This window comes from Garra rufa, chromosome 8, assembly GCF_049309525.1.
Source record: "Garra rufa chromosome 8, GarRuf1.0, whole genome shotgun sequence".
Taxonomy (NCBI): Eukaryota; Metazoa; Chordata; class Actinopteri; order Cypriniformes; family Cyprinidae; genus Garra; species Garra rufa.
In genome coordinates, this window is record NC_133368.1 from 34,472,111 (window position 1) to 34,496,235 (window position 24,125).

General features: G+C 36.8%; 2 protein-coding genes across 2 annotated transcripts; both read right to left on the minus strand.

Moving 5' to 3' along the window:
• Positions 1-2,207: 2,207 nt before the first annotated feature.
• inhbb (inhibin subunit beta B) lies at positions 2,208-9,695 on the minus strand. Its single transcript, XM_073845690.1, has 2 exons — positions 8,827-9,695; positions 2,208-4,429 (listed from the first exon to the last, which is right to left on the minus strand). Exons 1-2 carry the CDS (start codon positions 9,221-9,223, stop codon positions 3,648-3,650), a joined length of 1,179 nt encoding a protein of 392 aa, XP_073701791.1. The 5' UTR covers positions 9,224-9,695; the 3' UTR covers positions 2,208-3,647.
• Positions 9,696-14,035: 4,340 nt separating this feature from the next.
• Positions 14,036-20,851, minus strand: klhdc3l (kelch domain containing 3-like). Its single transcript, XM_073846276.1, has 8 exons — positions 20,666-20,851; positions 19,549-19,743; positions 19,343-19,425; positions 17,962-18,040; positions 17,699-17,745; positions 17,507-17,627; positions 17,149-17,329; positions 14,036-14,735 (listed from the first exon to the last, which is right to left on the minus strand). The coding sequence occupies exons 2-8, from the start codon at positions 19,709-19,711 to the stop codon at positions 14,147-14,149; spliced, it is 1,263 nt and encodes a 420-aa protein (XP_073702377.1). The 5' UTR covers positions 19,712-19,743; positions 20,666-20,851; the 3' UTR covers positions 14,036-14,146.
• Between the last annotated feature and the right edge of the window lie 3,274 nt (positions 20,852-24,125).

Below are 24,125 nucleotides of genomic sequence, written 5' to 3' on the forward strand. Positions count from 1 at the left end.
AACCTGTCCCTAACCTTACCCATATCCCACCTTAATAGAAGAAAAAGTGTTTTGCAATGCAATATGACCACATTAACTACATTGTACTTATTTTTTGATGTAAGTACATAATAGTTAAGGCCACCTAATATAAAGTGTGTAAATATAAAGTCTCTTATGCTTACCATTTTTATTTAATCGAAAATACAGTAAAGGCAGAAATATTGTGAAATATTATTACAATTGAAAATAACTGTTTTCTGTTGTTGTAGAAGTCTCTTATGCTTACCATTATTATTTGAGCAAAAATACTGTAAAGCCAACAAATTGTGAAATATTATTACAATTTAAAATAGAAATATTGTGAAATATTATTATAATTTAAAATAACTGTTTTCTGTTTTATTATAATTTAAAAGGTTATTTAATCCTGTGATGGCAAAGCTGAATTTTCAGTGTCACGTTCTTTCAGAATCAGAATTCGTCCTAATACTGTATGCTGATTTGATGCTTAAGAAACATTTGTATTATTATAAATAATGTTGATTATTTGATGTTCAAAAGAAGATTGTAACAATGTAAAAGCCTTTACTGTAATTTGATCAATTTAGTGCATCTTTGCTTAATAAAAAGTAGTCATTTCTTTACAGAAATATAGTGTTATAGGTCCCACTTTATATCAGGTGGCCTTAACTAATATGTACTTACATTTGAAATGAATCATTTAATACAATGCACTTATTGTGGACGTGCATGTTTGATAAATATCTGCATGTAATTTCATAATTACATTTGTAATTACACTGTTGACCCATCCCTAACACTTTAACCCACCCTTAAACCTACCCATACCACCAAACCTGTTCTTAACCTTTCCCATATCCAACCTCAATAGCAGCAGCAGATTTTGCAATACAGTATTAAGTCAGTAAGTACATTGTAGTTATTTTTTATGCAAGTACTGGTACATCAAAGGCCACCTTTTATTAAAATGGGACCATGTTATATATATAGCTGTTTTGTTTTTTTTAAAAAAATCATGCAATTTATTATGACAGAAAAGTGTTATGTTGCAATTGCTGAGGAATGAGCATGTAGATTTGAAGTGCATGTGAACCCAGTCGAACCATATGTGGGGTTACGAAATTCTAAGCATTTAACCCATAATCATGGCCATTTTAATGACAAATTATGCCAAGTATGTGTCTATATGTTGTTCTACATTCGATTCACCATAAATCTTTTGACACCTGTTAACCTCAGATGGTGTTTACAGATTGTATTGTATGTGTTTTGTCATGTGAGATGGTTTGAGGTGTTTTCTTAACTTGTGTGTGTGGCTTCACGAGTTTGCCTGCAGCGCAGCTACGGTGTCATTAACATTCCAGCAGTCATGGCGGCACCGTTAACACTCCGCTACATGACGAGACAGCTCTGCCTGTACCTCTCTCTACCTGCTGCACTTTCTTTCCGAAAGTCGTACTTTTCTCACACCCTACACAAACAAATACACATATACACATACCAACCTCAATAACTAAGAAACTAAAACCGGAATATTTATTTTCGTTACATGTGGGAGTCACTTCTGACTCATATCATTCTTGTGCTGTCATTTTAAATGCACTTATACAAACATGTCATTTTTCATGACACTTTTTCTGCCTTTCTTGACAGATGCAAGACAGGAACACTTCAGGTAATTATCTTTGTTATGCGGTATGTTTTGGAAAGGGCTTGTTTTGCAGTGTTGTACTTTGGATTCGGCTGAAACATACACGACCGTTGGTAGGTGTCCGGGGGTTTTAGTGCTTTGCATCTATACCTCTAGGGCTCAGAAAAGGCAGTACATGTTGATAGTGCTTCCAGGGGACCCACTCTGATGTAATCAGTTTCTGTGCCTACATGTTGTGCAGTGAGAGCCCTCTTGCCTCCGAGCCAAGAATGTACTAAGAATGACAAATATTGAAACCAGTCATTACATTTATGTGCGACGTGTTACCTGGGTGTCGGTGTATATATAAATTTATTCTGATGCTATCTTAATTTGTTGATCGATATCTCTGAGGTTGAAGGCATTGCGTTCACCTGCAAATTGCATTTGCAGGCTTTGCAGAATATAAAACTGCAGCGGTTGCAAGACCGCTTCCTCTTCTCATGTCTGGTCATATCCTTTTAAAATGCATGCAATCTGTGCTATGGATTTAAAAGCAATTTGTTCACAAGGATGCAAAGTAAGAATTTATTTTAAAGTTACAAAATATTTAAGAAAGAATATTTTATTTTACATAATCTGTACAGAGATGACATCTGTTTAACTAAAGGGCTTTGTAACAACAACTAAGAAATAACTCTTATTAAATAGAAGACTGGAAAATTAAAGACAAGGAAGAGATTGTGTTTCATCAGTTTGCTGTACATCGTATAAAAAATTAGACAGAGCTACAAATGGAATCCATAATGTTGTACCCTGATTATTAGGCCTCTTGAGAAGTATCAATAATTATTTTACAAATATTGGAATGGCCTTGCCACCTTATTATAATAGCTAAAACATTGGCCTCTTTGGTACAATTAATTAGGTACAATATATTTTTCACAAGTTCAGTTTTACTACAAAAATAACATTTTCAATGGCAGTTTTTTTTTTTGTCTTTCAACTAATCCCGCAACTTTTCAGTGCAAACGTCGTAACAATCATCCGCTTTGGAAAGCAAGCGAAAGATCACATTTCAAGTATTGATAAAGAGTTAAAGACAAGCAGAAAGAAGAATTCAGTTTGTTTGACATAGTTCAGGATTACTATACATTGCATAGTTCGTGCGGCACTTTATATTAAAAGGACTATGGGCAAGGGTAGGTCCACCTCGATGTACCCTTTTGAAGGCTTTGCAATATGCAAGTGCTTTAAATTGTGCATTTCGAGAGTTTTCGCAAGTGCTGTACTCCCTGTAAACCAGCTGGACAGAATGGAAGCGGCTCCGCGGGACGCACACACCGCTGCAAGCGTTTGTCAGCCACTGAAGTGTGCAGATGAAGGAAGCGGTGAAGTACCGGTTAGATCTAGTTATGTAGTCTGCTATAGTCAAGACGTGCACTATTAGTAGAATGCCAGAAGTGGTTTTAGTTTCAAGACGATCTTGTCCAGAGGTGCTTACAGTTTGAGTAGGAGCCTCACGACGGATTGCCGCAGACAACTAGAGTCATTGCTGTGGGAATGCCTCTGGGAATGACTGGGAAGATGACACACTGATTTGGAAATCTTCACATCAGCTGGAATGATTTGTCATAGTGTCTTAAAAGAGCTGTTGAAGTGCTGGTGTTCTGAAGTAGGAGATATGTCAGTGCTTGTACAACAGTCTTTAAGTACTTATGTCAAAGGGTGACACCAGTTTGTCTCCTTTTTGCTGCTGGAGTATTGAGCCACTTTTTTTAAGTCTAGAAATGGCAAACTAGAAACCATTTGGTGTTCCCTTTTCATCCCAAAGCCTTTTTGTTCATTAGAAGGACCCACCTGTCATACATCTGATCTACTGCTTGATGCACACACACACACAAACGTGTGTGTGATTGTACTTTGTGAGTGCACAAATATGAATGCAATCTATATGCATGTGGTTCAGAAAGACCATAAATATGACTGTCATTGCTTTCGTAACATGTTCTTTTCAGGCACAGCCACACTCCTCTACGATCATGTTAGGCACGTCACGCTTGACGATGTTGTACTCGTCGTCGAAGTACAGCATGGACATGGTGCTGAGTTTGGTGGGTATGCAGCAGGAGTTGACCGAACCAGGACTCATGCCTCTCATGCGGTACTGGTTAACTACTGCCGTGTGAAACGACGAGGCAGAGCCTGGAACGCCTGCCATATATGCCGGGCAACTGCCTTCGCAGTAGTTTCCATAGTACCCCGCTGGCGCGATGATCCAGTCGTTCCAGCCAATGAGCCGGAAGTCAATGTAAAACTGCTGTCGGCAGCACAAACCGCCATTGGTGCCATCACACTCCAAGCCTCGCTTTCGGATTCGATGCTTCCCATCTGCCTGCTGGGCGCGGACTACCAAGAAGGGACGGTGCGAGGGATCGCTTGGGTCCACCATAATGGGAAGAACGTTGGCGGCCTCGCAGCCCTCGCAGTGAATGTCGAGGTCTTGTCGGCGACCCCCTTTTGCGAGCATTTCCCGCATGGCCTCGGACACAGGGAAGGTGTGCCAGCCGCTGCGTTTCAGCTCCACACGTTTTTCCATCATTGGCCAGTGCACGTTCTTCCCACCGGGCTCATAGTAGTGCACTCTTACGGTCACCTTCCGCCGTAGTCCTTTCTCCTGAGTACCTGGTAACAGCTTGAAGTACAGCCACAGGTTTGCTTGCAACACGTAGAGGTTCTGATTCCCCTCATTGGAGATTAGAAAGTAGAGGCTTGACTTTGATGGAGTCACATCATCTGTAAGAGACCAGAGAAGTTTGTTAAGTAGCGAAATAAGCTTGTTCATGTCTTTTCTCAGCACAAACAGCTTGTGATTCTGCTGACGACTACCTCTCATTGGCCACATTCGTTTACATAAACTGCTTAACTTTTCCAGATAGACTAGATGCCACAGTTCTGGGCCCAAGTCCAGCTGGACCGGTGGTTTGGGCTGAAGATGCTGGGCCGGGTGGAAGGGTAGGGGGCTCAGACGTGGGCCTTGCCCCAGGGGGTTCATTGAGTTCACAGGGAGTACTGTGAAAACCCAGAGCTTTTGGAGCCGAAAGACTGACAACACAATGCACTGCGAGAGGTATTAGGAGACTGCTGTGGCACAGCCTAGCACTGAGCGTGTGCCCTTCAAATGAGAAGCATGATGAGGCATTTACATCACACTGGCCACTTTCTAAATACAACTGTGTAGCAAATTGTATTTAGAAAGTCTTTTTTGCTGTTGTATTTTGATTGCACAGATTTATTAGAGCACCCGGATATTGAGAGAAATTCACTTGATGCTTAAAGTTGCACATGAATCATATTCACTGCAATCCTGATCTGAATGCCAGAGCTGTTTAATATTGGCAGGTTTTGAAATAGTAATGTTTGCCAACAGATTAGTTTGGTTTAATGTCAACAGCTTGCAACAAAGGGTGGCTTCTTCAGTTGAAAGCCTGACCTCACATTAAGTATGAACTCTCTCTGCTTCTCTAAAAATTTCAGAAATGATAGACTTGAAAGCAACTGCTATCATATGTGCATGCAATGTGCATCATACAGTATGCTGTCAATTTTTAAAATTATTTTTTAGTTATTCTAGCTCAGCTGTATAGTATTGTTATCTAGTGCATCAACCTGCATGGCTTTTCTAGTAAAGGTGTTTGACCAAAAAATCTGGTTGTGCTAGTTAAGACATCTAGTTGAAGCCAGCATGCAAAGACATATGCTGGTGACAAAATGTTTTTTTTTTTTTTTTTTTTTTTTTTTTAAACTCGTTTTGCTGGGAACCCAGCCCTTTATATCCCACAGTGCAGACACAGTCAAAGTTCATCAGTGACAGAGAATCAAGCCCCGGAGAGGTGTCAGGTGTGAACAAGTATGTCCTATGATGATAGGGAACACATTCACTGAACTGATTACTCCACCATTTCACCTTGTTACCTGCCTTTATATGCCCCCTGGATACAAATATACTTGTATGGCCATGTGCTCAAGTGTTTCCGAACCTGTCTCAACAGCTCCTGCTTAAAGTGAATCTAGTCAAACAAGGCTTTGTCCACTCTGCACTTTCCAAGGCTGTGTGAGCAGGGAGACAAGATGTTGTCAGTGTTGTGGCATGCTTTATCACCATGAATATCAACACTTACCTACATCAGTTTGCCCCATCAGAACATCTCATATATTTTTTTATATCTGACTGTTTTGCATTTGTTTAGCTCGCCTGCTTCTCCTGCATCCTGTGGTTCCCTGTGGCTGTTTAACTTCTCTGAGCAAAGGTATGCAACCGGACAAATATTCATTTTAACAATGCATTTCAAATTTTGGTTTTGGTGTAAGCATGCATAATACTTTCAAACAGAGCATGGGCAAATGAACTTTTGAGAAAATGGGCGTTAGCTTTGTTTCTGTGTTTCGCTGAAGATTGCTCTCATGTTTTAAATGCTTAATGGGAACTGCTTGTCGAAGATCAATAAGATCAAGACCATGGCATGCTGCCTGATTAGATTTTGACCGTCTGCCAATCAGTTAGCACTAGAGGCTCTAATTTCCTTGCTTAGATCAAATGTCAAAAAACAAAGATTTTCTAAAGAGATCAATTTGGCTCTTTGACCTTATGGACACTGTGCCACACTGAATAATGTCTAATAATGAAGTCTTAATACCCCGTGTTGACCTGGTCCTGAAGAGTTCAGCGAGTCCGAATGGTTGCGCTGACAAATGAGAAGCGAGCATCTACCGCTCCGCTCCTGTGGCTACGGGACACCAAATACTTCTGAAATGGCCCATAGGACAGTGTCAATAGAGACCTGAAATTGGCAGCCGTCCTCTCCTGTACCTTGGCAGCCCTCTTCTTATTGCTCTCCTAAAGCAGGGAGCAAGATAGGAGCCACCTTCTGGCTTGCGGTCATACCGCGTAACTGCAGGGAAGAGCATGCAACACGTGAGGCAACCCAATTGCCTGCAGCTGCAGTGATTTGCACATTGCATACCTCACAAATTCCTCGTTTTGTACCTCTGAGCAGAATGGATCTAGGGTTGTCCTAATGCTATGCCCTGGCTGGCAGCCTTCACTTGAGGGGTTAGCGCCAGCTGGCCTTCAGGCAGATGGGGGTTCGGAGAGCCAGTTTCATGATGCATTGCTGCTCACTGGTTCAAAGGTGTCTTGAATAATAGGGGACATTGCCGAAGAGGCCTGATCGAGCTTTGATATTTGAAATGCATTTTCAGAGTCGGATATAAGAAGGCCATCCCCCCACCCCAGCCTTTCTGTCACCCACGACTCAAATGTCTCATGCATTATTCTGAGTGATTTCTTTTGTTTTCTTTTGTTGTTTTTGTTCCCAATGTTGACATATTGGGTTTAGCAAGAACGCACAGTACTCTCTCAATAATTGCCTTCTTTTGTTGCCCTGTCATGAGTGCGTTCAGATCATTCTTATTGGAGCAAGAAGCTCGGGTAATGTCCAAGCTAATTGTGCTGCACAGTGTGCGAGACTAGAAGATAAAGAAGCCAGTTTTACAAGCTTAAGTATGTGAGATGTTGGTAAATTCTATAAAAAAGCAATTTGCACATTTATATATCCACTATTCTTCCTGATGATGACCATAAATTGTGATCTGGGTAACACTTTGGATTTGGGAACACTATTCACAAACTAGTTGCTTATTAACATGCATATTACTATAGCAGAGGACCTGTTTACAAAGCACATATTGATGTCTTAATCTGCATAACCGTATTCTAGATGTCTTTCTTCTATCAATGTCCTTTTGATCATGCAAACTTACATTTATTGTTTAATGACAATTAAAAATGTGCAGAGGGTTAATTCATGTACTCATCAAGCTAAATACTTTCATCTGTAAACTGAACTGTATTACAACTAATGAACTGGTTAATAGAGTTTCATCACTTCCCACCCTTTTTGACCAATGCATTGTCATGACTTACTACAGCATTCAGGGTTGCTGCATTATATTTCTATTACTTTTTTCAGACCTCATGTTTCCAGGTTGTCCATGACCATGGGAGCTAAGACAAACCAAAACATGTACATCAACAACTAACATGCTCACACCATAGGCTTCCAAAATACAAAACTTTAATAATGGACTTAACACAAGGTAACATTTCGAGCTCGTAGGCTCTTCGCCAGATCAAACCCTAACCCGTTACCTTGTGTTAAGTCCGTTAATAAATTGTTTTGTATTTTGAAAGCCTATGGTGTGCCGACTTTTGTTTGCTTTCCATGACCATGGGAACCCTGTAGTCACTTCAAAGCAATGTATACTTCAATAAAAGGCATTAGTTTTTATTAGTTTTAACAAAGGATTTTATGGCTGTATTGTCTATTAAAAGGCGTGAAAATGTTCTTGCCCTCTTATTAACGAATTATCTGTAATAATTTGATTGCCATGTTTTTGATGCTCTCTTGGCGTTCCCGAGGATGTTCTAGGAATTTAATTGCCTCAACACCCACCTAGCAAAAGGTCATAATTTGACAAACTACTTATTATTTTCTGTCAGCATATCTAATTATATGTTAAGAGAGGGTCATGTGTTCTAATTGCTCCAGTTACATCAGAGAAATATTAGATCAAGGATGCACGTCACATTAACCCTAAAAGACGCAAAATTGCACCACTTGTTTAAAGCAATTACAGTAATATAATCAGTTTTAAGATGTCATAGATATGTAACGTAAAGGATCAGTCCTTGTTGTGCATCTTTTATAATCTTCTATATAGTTCACATCTTAAAAAAATAAATGGTACAAATCAGGTCATTTATGAAGTCATATCTCTGTTAGGATGGCAGGCAACGAAGCATCTCACTAGATTTTGGAACAGACCCACTAAAGTCACACAGCATTACTGACACCTATTTGACATGTAAATTAAACATTTGACTAGTAATATTTGTGCATTCTGTAAATTCCAAACATTGTTTGTGACAAATGAACACACGCCCCAAAAATAAATGTACTCCATATATTTAAGTTCAAACCAAGACATTTAAATCTTTTGTACTTGTATATTTATTTATGCTCAACTGTAGTGGCATTATGCAGGTTTTAGTTGCTCCAAAATATTAAGTATGTCTAACTACTAAAATGCTAATGTCAAAATGTCTATATGGTAAAAGAGCTTGTACAAACCTGACTCGGCGAAACTGATTATTTCCGACGTTTCTTCTTGCACCTCGTTGTGGGCAGCATGTCCATCCAAGTTGGGAATTTCAACCCTCCCGTCCTCCCGAACTTTACCCGCGTGAAGTTTGCGCAGCGCCGTTACCATGGCAGCTTTGGGAATGGGATGAGTGATATTTGGTCTCTCTCTCATCTGCAGTCGGTTCAAAATGTGCCTTTTAACCGCCTCCAGAAAGTCTGTGTCCATTCGCCCCGAATCATCCGGATGCCCGAGTCCACAAGAGGCACACTGAGACTCCTGAGACACAGTCTCAGCTCCCAGACTACACTGAACTGAGAGTATGCAAGCCATTAAACAGGTTACAGAGAGGATGTAAATACTCATTTTCTTAAATAAGGTGTCCATTCAACAAATAAATCAGTTCATGAATTCCTACCGTAAAACAATTTGACCTATAAACCGGACAAAGTTGTACTTCCAACAACCTCCTCTGACAGATGTCCATTCATCATCATGCTCGCGGTCATTTTTGTGAGACGTTCACAGAAAGTGTGTGTAGTGTCGCCCGGTAAACACATTTAAGTCGCTAAAATGTCAGTGGTAATTAAAAGCGCGAAAACCTCCTCATCGAAACCTCATCTCCAAGGTAACTGACAAATTGACGCGTGGAAAGAATCAAAACAAACCGGTTACTAATCTTGTATTCCTTCAAAGGTCAGCGTAGTCAAAAAATCTTCTTTGAAGACAAAATTTCACTCTTTGTCCTTCCACCGAATATCACTTGCTCGTGCTCCTCTTCTCTCAGGAGTAATGTTGTGAAATGTGTATGTTCTTGCGTGTTTCTTCAGCCTCAGGAGGGATGTTGTCCTTTGGTCTTTTTCTCTCGTGTAATCACGACACTAAAGCACCTCGCGCTGAAACTTTTTTATACTTCAAACCACGTGGGACGCTCGACCAACTGCAGGCGAGAGATTACGCTAAAACAGGTTACGCTCACAGAGCCGCATCAGTACAAAAAGAGCGTGGATGACCGCTGGATCTGTACGTGACACGTAACAGCCATTTCACACCAACTTTTCATTGTGAAAATATAAGACTGCAGGGCTTTCAAAACGCAACAGAAATCGGTTTCTTTCAAAAAACAGAACAAAACATTTAAGCATAATGTATATTGCCAGTAAGTGTTGTTTTCACGTCAGTTTATAGCCTACATCCAGCATTATTATTAGGCTATTTTATCATCATTATTAGTATTAGTATTATTTTACCTAACAAAGCAAATCCATTATTGTTTAATGATAATAGTAACTAATTTCAGATCAATTTTGTAGCATTTAATTAATAATGCACTCGCACTTGCGAGGCTTAAGATAAGTTGTAAGAAATTCACTCAAGTGCCGCTTTGTTTGCTGTTTTATTTCAGTATTAATCGACTTTTTTGTACTGCGGATAGGATGATTGCATTGGCAACTTTTTCTTTAGTGATATGGCGCCCTCTATCGCTTCAACAAATTAAATACATGTTACATTCTCTAGGCACCTTTCTTCTATGGCCACATCTATTTAAAGAAAGGCATTTTACTTTACATTTCAATTTTGAATTTATGTGTTTTGTGTATTATGATGCCTTTTACCTGCATTAATCAGAGCACCTTTTTTTTTAACTTTTTTATTAGAACGTGCTATAAAAGTTATACATCAGAAAAAGACAATAGGGAGGCAGACATTTGAAAAAAAAAATAGAAGGGTTAAAAATAATAATAATAATAATGATAATAAAAAGGTATTTCAAGATTTTTCAAATCAAATACACATAAAAGGAGAATCCATATGCTTCGTAGATATATATTGTTGCATATATATTCCACACCACTATGTATAGTCAGTTAACTATTACTGTGTATTTTTCTTAAGATTGGGCTCCATCTTGTTTCAAAGATATTCATCTGGAGTCTAAGGGAATATGTTATTTTTTCCATTTCACTAATTTAATCAGAGCACCTTTTTGTGGAGTGGATATGTGCCACTTCTGAGGATACAACCTCTGTACCAGCTTTGCAGTCTAAAGTAAGCAAACCATGCCTTCATTTAGACTATCAGTAGTTTTTAGCTATAAGTGAACCTGGGTAACAAAACCAGTCATAAGTAGCATTGGTATATGTGACCCTGGACCACAAAACCAGTCTTAAGTAGCACGGGTATATTTGTAGCAATAGCCAAAAATACACTGTATGGTCAAAATTATCGATTTTTCTTTTATGCCAAAAATCATTAGCATATTAAGTAAAGATCATGTTCCATGAAGATATTTTGTAAAATTTCTACCATAAATATATGAAAACTTGATTTTTGATTAGTAATGTGCATTGCTAAGAACTTCATTTAAGCAACTTTTAAGGCGTTTTCCTCAATATTTCGATTTTTTTTGCACCCTCAGATTGCAGGTTTTCAAATAGTTGTATCTCAGACAAACATTGTTCTATTTTAACAAACAATATCTCAATGGAAAGTTTATTTACTCAACTTTCAGATGACGTAAGAATCTCAATTTCGACAAATTTACACTTATGACTGGTTTTGTGGTCCAGGGTCACATATTTGTAGCAATAGCCAACAATACATTGTATGGGTCAAAATGATAAATTTTATTTATGCTAAAATCATTAGGACATTAGGTAAAGATCATGTTCCATGAAGATATTTTGTAAATTTCCTGCCATAAAAATATCAAAACATAATCTTTGATTAGTAATATGCATTGCTAAGAACTTCATCTGGACAACTTTAAAGGCAATTTTCTCAATATTTAGATTTTTTGCACCCTCAGATTCCATTTTCAAATAGTTGTGGCTCAGACAAATACCGTCCTGTCCTAACAAACCATACATCAATGCAAAGCTTATTTATTCAGTTTCAGCTGATGTATAAATCTCAATTTAAAAAAAAAAAATTACCCTTATAACATTCTGTGGTCCAGGGTCACATAAGTGTAGGGGTTTGTCCTAATATATAACAATTAAATCTCTACAGAATGCAGTTCAATACTATTTAAAGTATATTGAGGGTAAGGGATACTGATGATGTTATGTATCTGTTTAGCCTACAGATGTGAACTGTTTTTCTGTCTTGTATTTCAGTATATGAAAATTTCTGTGTAGTACAATTCAAATGTGTTAAAGAGATTGGATTATGCTATGTACAGTATCTTTTGCATCTTGTGCATTTGTTGGATTTTTGTGTAGCGTGTCTGACGAAGTCTGTCGCCCTCATGTGGTAACAAACACTACAAGTAGAAATGTAAATGCAGTTCAATGTATGAAAGCGGTTAGTGATCTACAAGCAGTTTAATCCTTTTAGTAGTTGTATTTTTTTCATGTTTAAGCCAAGCTAGTTATATTTAGTACAGTGTCTGTGTAATACAAATATGCTATAAATGTAGTTTTCTGTTTTTCTAATGCTGGTTTTAACATAAGCACTCTAGCATTTTGATTGTTGTGAATGGATTACACATTGTGTAATGCATTACTTATTAAAACATCTGAGTGCAGTTATCCTGAAACACTGAAGGCATGAAAATAAATGTGTTCTGCAAGCAATATACATGGGGCAAATTACAAAATGTGACAATGGTTGGATTGATTCCTAGCACGTAATTAAATTCACATGAGCAGTTTTGACCCGTATTTCACACTTAGTGAAGACTTTAATATAAAATTGAGATATATAGTAAAATAATGTTAACCAGCATGTAACAGTGATGCGCGGGTCAATGTATAAACAACCCGAACCCGACCGACGTTTTCAACTAACCCGCCCGCAACTTGGACCGCAAAAAAAGGTCAGTTTTGTACCTGACCCGCATGTTTAATATTTGCGACTGACACCAGAGATTTTATGCGGCTATGTGGTGGAGATGTGTTCACTGTCAAACATCATTCGGCATTAATTAATTTTGTCAAAAGAAATGTTCTTGATTACAAGAAAAATACAGATTGTTCTTGTTGTGATTTATTTTTTCTTTCCTTTATACAGATTTAAATAGTTTTGTTTTCAAAGTACTCTAAATTATGTCAGTGATTCTCCGATGTTAAATATGATCAAGAATTATTTTATTTCGATCTACAGTGTAATAAAAGTTAAGAAAAAGATTAGCCTATAGCCCTAAATATATATAGACAACAAGCTAATTCCTTTTTTCTTAACTTTTAACTTTTAGGTTAACGAATTTTCTTATACAAACATAACGAATGCACTTCAAAACGAAGTTTTCATATATAAATTCAGGAATCACAAATATGACAAAATAATATTATTTTATATATATTGATAGTTGTATCAAATGAATATGGAAATTATAGTGCTTTGAATTTATTAAGTAATGTTTAATTTCGTTCGCTCTCTGGAAATGTAAAGAAAAAATACAGTTTTTACTAGGAATTCGTTTTTAATCTCTGGTTTTAAACAAGCATATACATGAGATAATTTATATATTATTGCTTGAATAAATGTTTAAAGAAATTTTATAATTAAGGAAATTAAACAGACCTAGTCATTTGAAAAGACATAGTGAATGTGTCTAATAATTCCAAAAAGAAAGAGAAGCATTGGACATAATCAAAATATTCGAGACATTTATTAGGAATACCATTTTCTTACAGTTAAGATGCTGCATGTGTTTATCCAGTCTAATCGAAGTGTGCATCTCTCCCCCGACTTTCCCAACAAAAATCCCACCCCCTCTCAGAAAATTAATAAAGCTGACATTACTGAGCTATATGCATTTAAAAGTAGCCTATTAAAATGGTACAATGGCATTGCTCAGTTCAACGTGTTGGGAAATCGGCATTTTGTCTCGCGTCAGCATTTATTCAACAGTTAATAACGCTCAACATTCAAAAGATAAATATTATTCAGCCAATAAAGTGTAGGTCTATGTATTTCATAGAAAATTGTGTCTAGTACTATATTAATTACAAAGGTTTAATTGGCATCTTTATTTCAAACGACCCGAACGACCGCGACCCGAATATCATGAAAAATATTTTTGGATGACTCGTAACCGCTCATTTTGGATCAACCCGCGCATCACTGGCATGTACAGACTACAGTATTAAGCACAACTGACATATTCTGCAAAAGATAAAAACCCTAATAGGTCTTTTTCAGAGTAAATGGGGGTTCAGTTCAGTCAAGGTAATAATTACAGACAATGTAAAATGTTTGTACATGACTGAATTTAATTGTTCTCCCACAGGACATAGCTAGATATTGTTGCTAAGGCCCATTAATTTCTCACAGAGAAAGTAGAATGCATTAAAAACAACATATTTATGCCATTGTCATATGCCATACTGAAATCACATGCTGTCCTTGCAGAGGTTTACCACCCAGGACTAACAGAAGGTCAGGCATAGGGAAAAACATGGCATCCTCGGTTTCCTCTCCCAGATCACCACTATTCCGCTTCTCGGTAATAGCCTCATGATTCGCAAAGGTGAGACAGCTTCCTTTCAGTTTAGTGTCTTTCTGTACAATACTAAAATCTGGTAAATACTTTTTATTGTCTTTGTGGAAAGTCTGGAGCTCAATACAGGGCTCTTGCAAGGTGGAGCGGGATGGTTGGCACTTGTTCTTAAATGGTCTTAGCTTGTTATTGATGTTGTTAGAGTTTGGTATTTCCAAGTAGATGTTTGGGGCTGTTGGCTGGAAACTCTGGCCTAAGCCAATGCTGCAGTGATGGATCCGGCTCAGAGAGGGAGATCCAGGCAACAATGCTAGCTTTTTCCAGGTTTGTGTTTCCAGGTTGAACCTCCACAAGTTGCTCTGAGGAGAGCTCTGGGTTTCCCCACCACCAAAGATGAGCATGCTGTCCTTAAACAATACAGCAGAGTGACCAACCAGCCTGGAAGGACCTGAACTGCAGAGTAAGGGATCAGAGAAGTGTTAGTGTTTAAGAGCATGTCTGATAAATTTGCAATATACTAACGTTAAATAAAAAATTTGCTGAAAATATACCCACCCTCAGGCCAACCAAGATGAAGATTTGGGGAAATTTAGCATTACATCATTTGCTCATCAGTGAATGGGTGCTGTCAGAATTAGCTAAAATAGCTGATAAATGTTGGTGCCGATAGCCTTGTGGACAGTGCGCCGACATACAGCGCTGTTGCGCTCTGGGCGTCCTGTGTTCGAATCCTGACTCGAGGACCTTTCCCGACCCTGCCCCTATCTCTCTCCCACTTCGCTTTCTCTCATTACTAATCTGTCCTATCACAAGGCAAAATTGCCAAAAAAAAAATAGCTGATGAATCAAACAATACATCAAGTATTGTAAGTAATCTACAAACTGTGTATTTGTAAAAGAAAATAATAATAATAAATTCATTAAAATCCTTTTCACTTCAAATTGCTGTTTCTGACTAAAATATGAGTCTTCTATTCATAATATTACTTTCTACTGTGAAAATGTCTTACTGCATCAGGAGAGAAATATGCACAAACCAAGCACTGTTTACAATCCAAAACATATTTGATGTGAGAGGACAACAGGGGGTAGACTTTCACTGGGAGAAGTGCAATTATGGATTATGAATTGGTATTTTGGCCAGAAGTGGCTTGATAGATTTGTTTTTTACAAACATGTAGGTTTTTGATTCTCAAAACATTAACTGATGGACTGGTGTAAATTACTTGTGGATTACTGTTATGCTTTTATCAGCTGTTTGGACTCTCATTTTGATGGCACCCATTCACTGCAAAGGATCCACTGGTGAACAAGCAATGTATTGCAAAATTTCTCAACATCTGTTCTGATGAAGAAACAAACTTATCTACATCTTGGATGGCCTGAGGGTGAGTACATTTACAGGAAAATTTCATTTTTGGGTGAACTATTCTGTTAAATCGGAAGACTCTAAACTAAAGCAACCAGCCATAAGTTTTGTTTTGTTTTTAAAGTGCCGTTTAGGGCACAGAAAGTTAAGTGGTCGACCAAAATGTGTTTTTCAGGGCAGATACCCATTATTACAGACCAAGTAGACTGATAACCGATATTTTGAACAGATATACACTGCTGGTCAAAAGTTTGGGATCAGTAAGAATTTTATGTATTTGAAATAAGTTTCTAATGCTCAACAACACTGCATTTATTTGATCAAAAATACAGAAAAAAAAAGTAATATTGTGAAATATTATTTCAATGTAAAATAACGTTCTTCTATTTTAATATACATTAAAAATCGAATTTATTTCTGTGATCAAAGCTAAACTATTAACTACTAATAACAATTTTTTTCGGTATTTTTGATTAAATAAATGCAGTCTTGATGAGACTTCTTTAAAAAACATTACAAGTCTTACTGATTCAAAACTTTTAAATGGCAGTGTATATGTCTGGTGTAAAAATGAAAATAAATATCAAAAATAAGTATAACAAAGGCTTTGACAAAAACTTTCTTTAAATGCTTTTAAATAATTTGATCAAAATGACGATACCGATAAACATAAAATGCTTAATAACGGTGCCGATAATCGGCCAGGCCGATAACAGTCAACTCCTAGTTAAGTGGAATATTTTTTTTTGTGCTGGGAAACATGTTTCCTACTAAATGAATCTACAAAATAAAACTCTAAGGGCCAGATTAGCTAACAGCTTGTGCCTGCGCAAACCGTCTTTTGGTATTAAAATAGTACTGTCAGGATTTACTAAAGACGCAAAGTGAAAAATTATGGAACACGTTTATGGAATTGCGCTTTAATGCAAGCTTGCCCTGTTTCGTAAATCTAGCCTTAAATGTGACCCTGGACCACAAAACCAGTCTTAAGTCGCTGGGGTATATTTGTAGCAATAGCCAAAAATACATTGCATGGGTCAAAATTTTTTATTTTTCTTTTATGCCAAAAATCATTAAAAAATCAAGTAAAGTTCATGTTCCATGAAGATTTTTTGTAAAATTTCTACTGTAAACATATCAAAATGTAATTTTTGATTTATAATATGCATTGTTAAGAACCTAATTTGGACAACTTTAAAGGTGATTTTCTCAGTCTTTTTGATTTTTTTGCATCCTCAGATTCCTGATTTCAAATAGATGTATCTCAGTCAAATATTGTCATATCCTAACAAACCATACATCAATAGAAAGCTTATTTATTGAGCTTTCATATGATGTATAAATCTCAGTTTTGTCAAATTTAACCTTATGACTGGTTTTGTGGTCCAGGGTCACAAATATCTTTCAAAGGTTAGAAGCTATAAACTTCGCTTGGACCAAATCTATTTATTATTTGTATGGCAGTTAGGGTTTATGGGATTGATAGATGAAACTTACTGGAATTTAATGCAGCTCCAGGTTTGGCTGGCAGAACTCCAACTCCACAGGTCCTTCTGTTCTTTCAGGCCCTGCAGGCCACCGTAAAGGTACATGGAGTCGTGGTATGTCATAGCTGAGTGACCATGTCTGGGACCAGGCCCACCTTTTACACTGCTTAGGAGCGACCACACCCTGGATTCTAAACATGTGGACAATTTCATTATTTGGTAAGATGATTCAGCAATTTGTAAATGACAGAAATCACACCTAAGGTGGATAACAGTCACACTTTTCAAATAAATATTTTATTGTCTGTCTTAGAAGATGCACGTTTAATAAAAAAAAAAACATAAATCCCAAGCGTGATAACACTCACCAAAATTAAATTTCCAGAATTCTTTTGTTGATCCTTTCATATCAATGTATCCACCGTAGACATACATAGCAGACCCAAAGATAACAGCACTGTGCCCTTTTCTGTTTGCTGGTGTCACTCCCTACAAAAACAATTCATTATAATGAAGGATCATGTGTGTCAGCTGCTGGTCTTATAAAAAAGATGTTTTACCTGCAAAGGTTCACTCCCTGTTTTCCCATTAATCCAGCACTCTTTAACTAAAAAGAATATCAAATTGAAGACGTGAATGACAAAGTGGCATATTACTGTGTAATAAAACATAATTTGCGTTCATGTAGCACAAGTTTTTAACATTTCCATGCATATAATGTCGAATAAAATTTAAAGTACAAATTTTATTTATTATTTATTTATATGTAAAAAAATGGGAAAAAATGTTGACTCATTGTGAACATGCACTGAATAAAAAATACCTGTATCAAACATCCAAAGAGGTGTTTTTGAGTTAGTATATGATGAATCTTGCATTCCTCCAAAGACATACAGAAATCCCTATGAAGAAAAATTATAAAATTGATAAACATATATTCGAAATATTTATAAATATATTTATTTACTTTTTTGGCATTTTGCAATGTTTTATGTATACTGAAATATATATATATTCCCATATGTGGAGGACTTGGAATGTAGTACATGATTTGCATGGACTGCTTTTAATAAAAAGTGAAAATTGATAGTAGGGATGTAACAATATCAAAATCTCAAGATACAATAATATCTCGATATAAAGACAAATGAAGACTTGGGGAAAAAATTACAATTTTGTACATTTAAAGTTAAATTACTTTATCTAATGCACTATGAGAGCTCAAAATTAAGAGCCCCAACCCTTGTTCTTAACTAGGAACACTAAACTCAGAAAAAGTCAGTAAATTGGCTTGTACCTGAATTTTAAAGGGGACTCAACCCTCTTTTTATTTGTGGTATACTGTCTCAGTCTAAATTACATTCACACTGGTGTTTTAGGAAGCTATACATAATAGAATATAATAATAACAACAACAATTTTATATTATTGTTATTTCTATGACAGTCATAGCCATATATTGTAAAACTATTGTAATGTAAAATAAATGAAAATGAATATTTCATAGGTATACTATTTTTGCTTTACACTACAGTAGGAAAATTCACACTTCTGTCCCAGTTTCTTTCTACACATGAAAGAGATATTTTGAATTTGGAATGCCGTAACATTAACCATTTAAACCACAAGCTGTCGGAAATTCATACTGCACTTTTTGCACTTTACAATCTAGTGAAATGCTGAAATCATCTGCAGTGAAAACAAGGCATAACTGGGGGCTGTTGCATTCCTAAACGCATTTTAAACTCATAGCACATAAACAAGTTCACTGCATTCACTATGAACTGAGCCGTTCTGAGGTGCAGAAAACACTGGATCATGAACAGATTGCCTGAATGAGGTGCGCACTTCGCTTTGAAATGCGCAGCGAAAACAGACTAGATTAAGGGATTAAGTCATATTGTGCTTTCAGTTTTAGTTAATTTGACAGACACTGTGCCAATGCACAATGGCCCAAAACACAACTTTAAAGACCTTTTATGTTAAAATAAGGAGTTTTAATATATTTTAAAAACTACACCTTTTGCCCGGAAGACCTATCTTTCATATCGTCATGTGACCACAATGATATTGAAACAGTTTTGCTATCACGATATCACAATATTAATAATACCGTTACATCCTTAACTGATAGTCTGCAATGTCATATTGTTTCTCATAACTGGTAAACCCCTTATGCTCAATTGTAAGTTTGTTGTTATTACCTGATAAGCTACCATTGTGTGCTCCTCGAGTTCTTCAGGTGCTTCTTCACTATCACAGGGAAGCTTGGCCCACTTGTCACAGACTAAAAATATATAAATTTCCCTTAAATTATAATCAACAAGTGCAGCGGGAACCATAAACTAAACAACAACAAGCACAAGTATACAAAGCAGCAGGCAGCCGCAGATAATTAACAATGACTTACCCACATTATATTTCCAGAAATCTCTCAGTGAGCATTTTTCTCTGCCACCTAGTACGTAAACATGGCCTCTTTGGGCACAAGATGCATGCTTGTAACGATCACATGGTGCAGGGCAGTGCTGAGGCACAGAGGTCCACAAACAAGCACCGCTCCCCTGGTTCATGCTCGGGCTCAGAGAGTCTCATGGGTTAATCTCTGTGAAGAAAAATGAGCATGAAATACACAGGGACTAATAATGAAGGCTTGTTAACAGTACTTCCTAGAATTTTACAGAAACAGCACAAGAAAACATTGCAATACAAGGAATTTTTATTATGGAGTTCAGTAACACATTAGGTAAGTGTTGAGTAAATATTTGACCAGAAAACACAAGTATTTCTAGTAAACAACATGGAAAATTTTGGACTATATAATATGAGTAAAATGGCTTTAATGCAGTTAAATGCACAAGTTATTATAGAGAAACTTACATTTTAGATAGTATTGCTATTTTGTTTATTTCCCCAGCAAAAATAGAGCAATATAACTGTTTGAATGACTCAAACATAGAACAACACATGTTTGTATGTATGTTTAAACAAATTTAGGCAAATTAATGTTTAAAGATAAATCCCTTTCAGCACATCACACTTAACCTAACTTACATACACAACCAAAATGTGACTTGTTAGGTGACGTTTAATGAGGGATTCATAGCATTTAGTGAACATTTAGTAATTTACATTAAATCATTTTTCTTTTTTACTTTTATGTTGCTCACCACCGTGTGGGTTTTAACGTAAACGCCCAGAGCTGTTCTTTCCTTAGTCCGTTATACTACATCTTTCACATTTGTAATGGGCACATTAATGTAACGTAGAAACGTTGTTACCTAATCGGTGTAGTCGCTGAGTATTTACTTGCATCATAAGAAGTTTTTGTGACTTTTCATGTTTAAGAAAATCCCGAAAGTGTCACATGACCGCGAGGAAGAACAGTTTCAAGCGTGATTGCAACGAGTGGTGGATAGAGCTCCTCAAAACAGAAGCGCAAGCGTTTGTTATTTTTGTCTTTTTGCTAACTGTTATGTAATCGTTTAGATTGCGTCGTTAGAAAATGTAGTATTAAAATGACTTACCGCTCAAAATTCGTCGTTGAAAGTCTGCCCACTTTTAATCTTCATTGAAAAGACAAGCGAGGATGTGAAGCTGCCAGTACATGAGAAGAAGGAGGGGCGAGAAGGATCTTCTGTGGCTTTGCTTCTCTCTCACGAGGGTCATTGACTGTAACTGATCGCAACGCATTCTGACTTTTAAAACAAAACTGGCGAGCACAGAACACTAACGTTTATATTATGGGTCTGATTTTTATTTTTATTTAAATTAAAACTTGAATAATTGCTGAAAGACGGTACGTTATTAACGTTTATTCAGTGCCTTACGAAAGTATTCACACCCCTTCATTTTATTTCACGTTTTATTTTGCTACCTTATGTTAAACTGCTTTAAATTACTCGTTTTCCCCACATCAATCTGCACTCCATACACCATAATGGCAAAGCACAAAATAGGTTTGTAACAACTTTGGCAATTTTTTTTTATAAAAAAAAAATATATATATATTTCATTGTAGAAGTGTTCATACTGGGACAGCTGACAATTTAGCTCAGCAGCATTTATATTGCTTGTAGATGTTACTACATTTCGAGTGAAGTTAACCGGTGGCAAATTCAATTAAATGGGTCTGATTTGGAAAAGCAAACACATCTTAATAAAAGGTCTACCAGCTGAAAATGCATATCAAAGCAAAAACCAAACCTTAAGGTCAAAATAAATAACTGTAGAGTTCAGAAAAAGGATTGCATCAAGCCACACATCTGAGAGGGAGTTCAGAAAAAAATCTGCTGCATTAAAGGTTCACAAAAGCATGCAGTCTCTGTTACTCTTGATGGAAGAAGTTTGAAACAACCAGGACTCTTCCTAGAGCTGGCCTCCTGGACAAACTGAGGAATTGATGGAGAAGGGCTTTAGCTAGAGTGGTGACCAAGAACCTGATGGTCACTCTAGTTGAGCTCGATGATCATATGAGGAAATAGAAGAAACCTTTTAACATCACTCCAACACTCCACCGAACTGGGTTTTATGGCAGTGTGGCAAAACTCAATTCTCTCCTCAGTGGAAACACATGAAAACACACTTGGCATTTGCAACAAAGCACCTAAAGAGCTCTTAAACTGTGAGAAACAAGAATCTCTGGTCTGATGAATCTCAATTCCTAGCATCATGTTTGAGGGAAACCAGGCACTGCTCATCACCTGCAAAGTATCATCCCAAAAGTAAAGTGTGCTGGTAGCAGCCTCATGCGGTGGGGCTGTTTTTTAGCAGCTGAGACTGAAGGTCTTGTCAGAGTAGTAGAAAAGCTCAATGCACCAAAATACTGAGAGCTGTCCAGAGCATTCAGAACCTCAGACTGAGCAAAAGGTTCACCTTCCAACAGGACAATGACCCTAAGCACACAGCAAGAGTGGATTACAGACAACTCTGTAAATGTCCTCGAGTGGCCCAGCCACAACCTGGGCTTAAACCCAGTGAAATATTTCGGAGAAACCTGACAATGTGCATCTGCCCCCATCCAAGCTGACAGAGCTTGAGAGGTGAAGAGGTGAAAAGAATGGCAGATGGTTTTGGCAAAAGCAGATGTGCAAAGCTTGTCACATCATACCCAAAAAGGCTTGAGGCTGTAAAGGTGCTTCAACTAAGTACTGAGTTAAGGGTATGAATACTTATGCAATGTACTTATTTCAGTTTTTTATTTTTAATAAATTCACGAAGTTGTGACAATTCTGTTTTTTGCTTTGTCATTATGGTGCATGGAGTGTAGATTGATGTGGGAAAAAAGTAATTCAAAGTAGTTTAACACAAGGCAGCAACATAACAAAACATGAAAAGGGGGTATGAATACTTTTGCAAAGCACTGTATAAGTCTGTTAGATGTATTTTTACATTATATCTAGACCAACACAGAATACATGCAGTCATACAGTCACTGAGTTTCGACTCATTTTTTGTTTTCTTGCATAGCAGTCAATCCAGAAATGAAAGAACATGTCTAGAGTGTATACAAAACATGCTGAAACCTGCCATTTGTGAGGACCTAGATGACTATGTGCCATCTATTACATTATATTTCAGTAGGAAGATGGTATAGCCACTTAATTACTCAACAACCAAAAGGCCTTGACTAAATGCAGTTTACCAAATGACGTTTACTCGCGTATGCATGATGCCTACAGAAGAACCACTTACTTTTGCATAATAAAAACACTTATGTCATAATGCTGTTCACTGACTCAGTTCTTTATTCAACACCATCATTCTTCAGACACTCATCAGAAAATGCTCCATACTTGGACTTAATACCACAGTCTGTAACTAGATCCTTGACACCCTGACTAAGAGATTCCAAGCGCTTCATCTCCACGAGCAAACTTCATACTCTCACAACACTTGAGCTTCTTAAAACTGTTTTTAGCACTTAATTATATGTGACAAAATGTGAGAGGTTGTGAAAGACCTTAGACTGCGTGCTGCAGAGCAAACAGTTTTATAAAGTAAAACAAAAGAATTGATCGTTGACTATAGGAAGTCGTCTGTAACCCACTCCCTCGGATTCAGTTTCCTCAGAAGACTTCTGTAACCAAAACAACTCCTTAGAAGAAAGGCCCAACAAGTACTTTACTTTCTGTTAAGACTCAAGAAGATTGCCAAGTGCTGCAATATAAAGTGTCTAAATCTGATATTGATAATTGTCTGTGTATGATATTTTGAATCAGTTTTATAAAGTTTTTCATTCATTAATTTATTCATAACATGTAGTCTATCTCGACCATCTCTGTCGTTAAGAGTGCAATAAACAATGGCAACTTAATACACAATAATGTTTGTCAGATAACATTTCAGTAACTAAGATACAACACCTTTTCCTTACACAGTATATATGTATTAATACACAGTGTTGGGGAAAGTTACTTTTAATAGTAATGCATTACAATATTGAGTTACTCCCTAAAAAAAGTAACTAATTACATACTTTTTATGGAAAGTAATGCGTTACATTACTTTTGCGTTACTTTTTAAATCTAGACAGGGCTTGCTTTGTTTGTTTTTAATACAAAAAGTTCTGTTTTTTGCAAATGTAAAAGCCTTTTCATGCAAAAGCCTCAGGCTTAGAGAAAAGTAAATTCACGTCTGTACAGTAGAGTAGACCACAGAAGAAAAAAGTCAACTCTTTAGCAGTAAAAAAGGAAAACAAATGTTAGGTTATCTTGAGTCATTTTTGCTTATTAGTATGGATGAATTGGATCATCAATGGTCGGCAGCAAAGACATTGGTTAATCAAATGGGATTAAATACATAATAGTATTTGTACTATTTAACAGATTTAATTATTGCAGGTTTGTGCCATATTCTGAGTTGAATTTGACTGTTTTTATTCATTTTGTGGAATACTGTATGTTTTTTTAATGAGTGAGATGAATTAATCCATGTTCTTTATTCTTTCATTTATTCCGGAACTAAAGTAGCATCTTACAATTTCTC

Bases quoted from the DNA above. Each gene is read 5' to 3' on its own strand.
- inhbb (XM_073845690.1), bottom strand. From the start codon at position 9,223: ATGGACACCTTATTTAAGAAAATGAGTATTTACATCCTCTCTGTAACC. The intron at 4,430-8,826 runs GTTTGTACAAGC...GGTCTCTTACAG, and splicing joins AATCAGTTTCGCCGAGTCAG to ATGATGTGACTCCATCAAAG.
- klhdc3l (XM_073846276.1), bottom strand. From the start codon at position 19,711: ATGAACCAGGGGAGCGGTGCTTGTTTGTGGACCTCTGTGCCTCAGCAC. The intron at 17,746-17,961 runs GTATTTTTTATT...TATTCTTTTTAG, and splicing joins TCTTTGGATGTTTGATACAG to TTAAAGAGTGCTGGATTAAT. The intron at 17,330-17,506 runs GTGAGTGTTATC...CCACATGTTTAG, and splicing joins ATTCTGGAAATTTAATTTTG to AATCCAGGGTGTGGTCGCTC.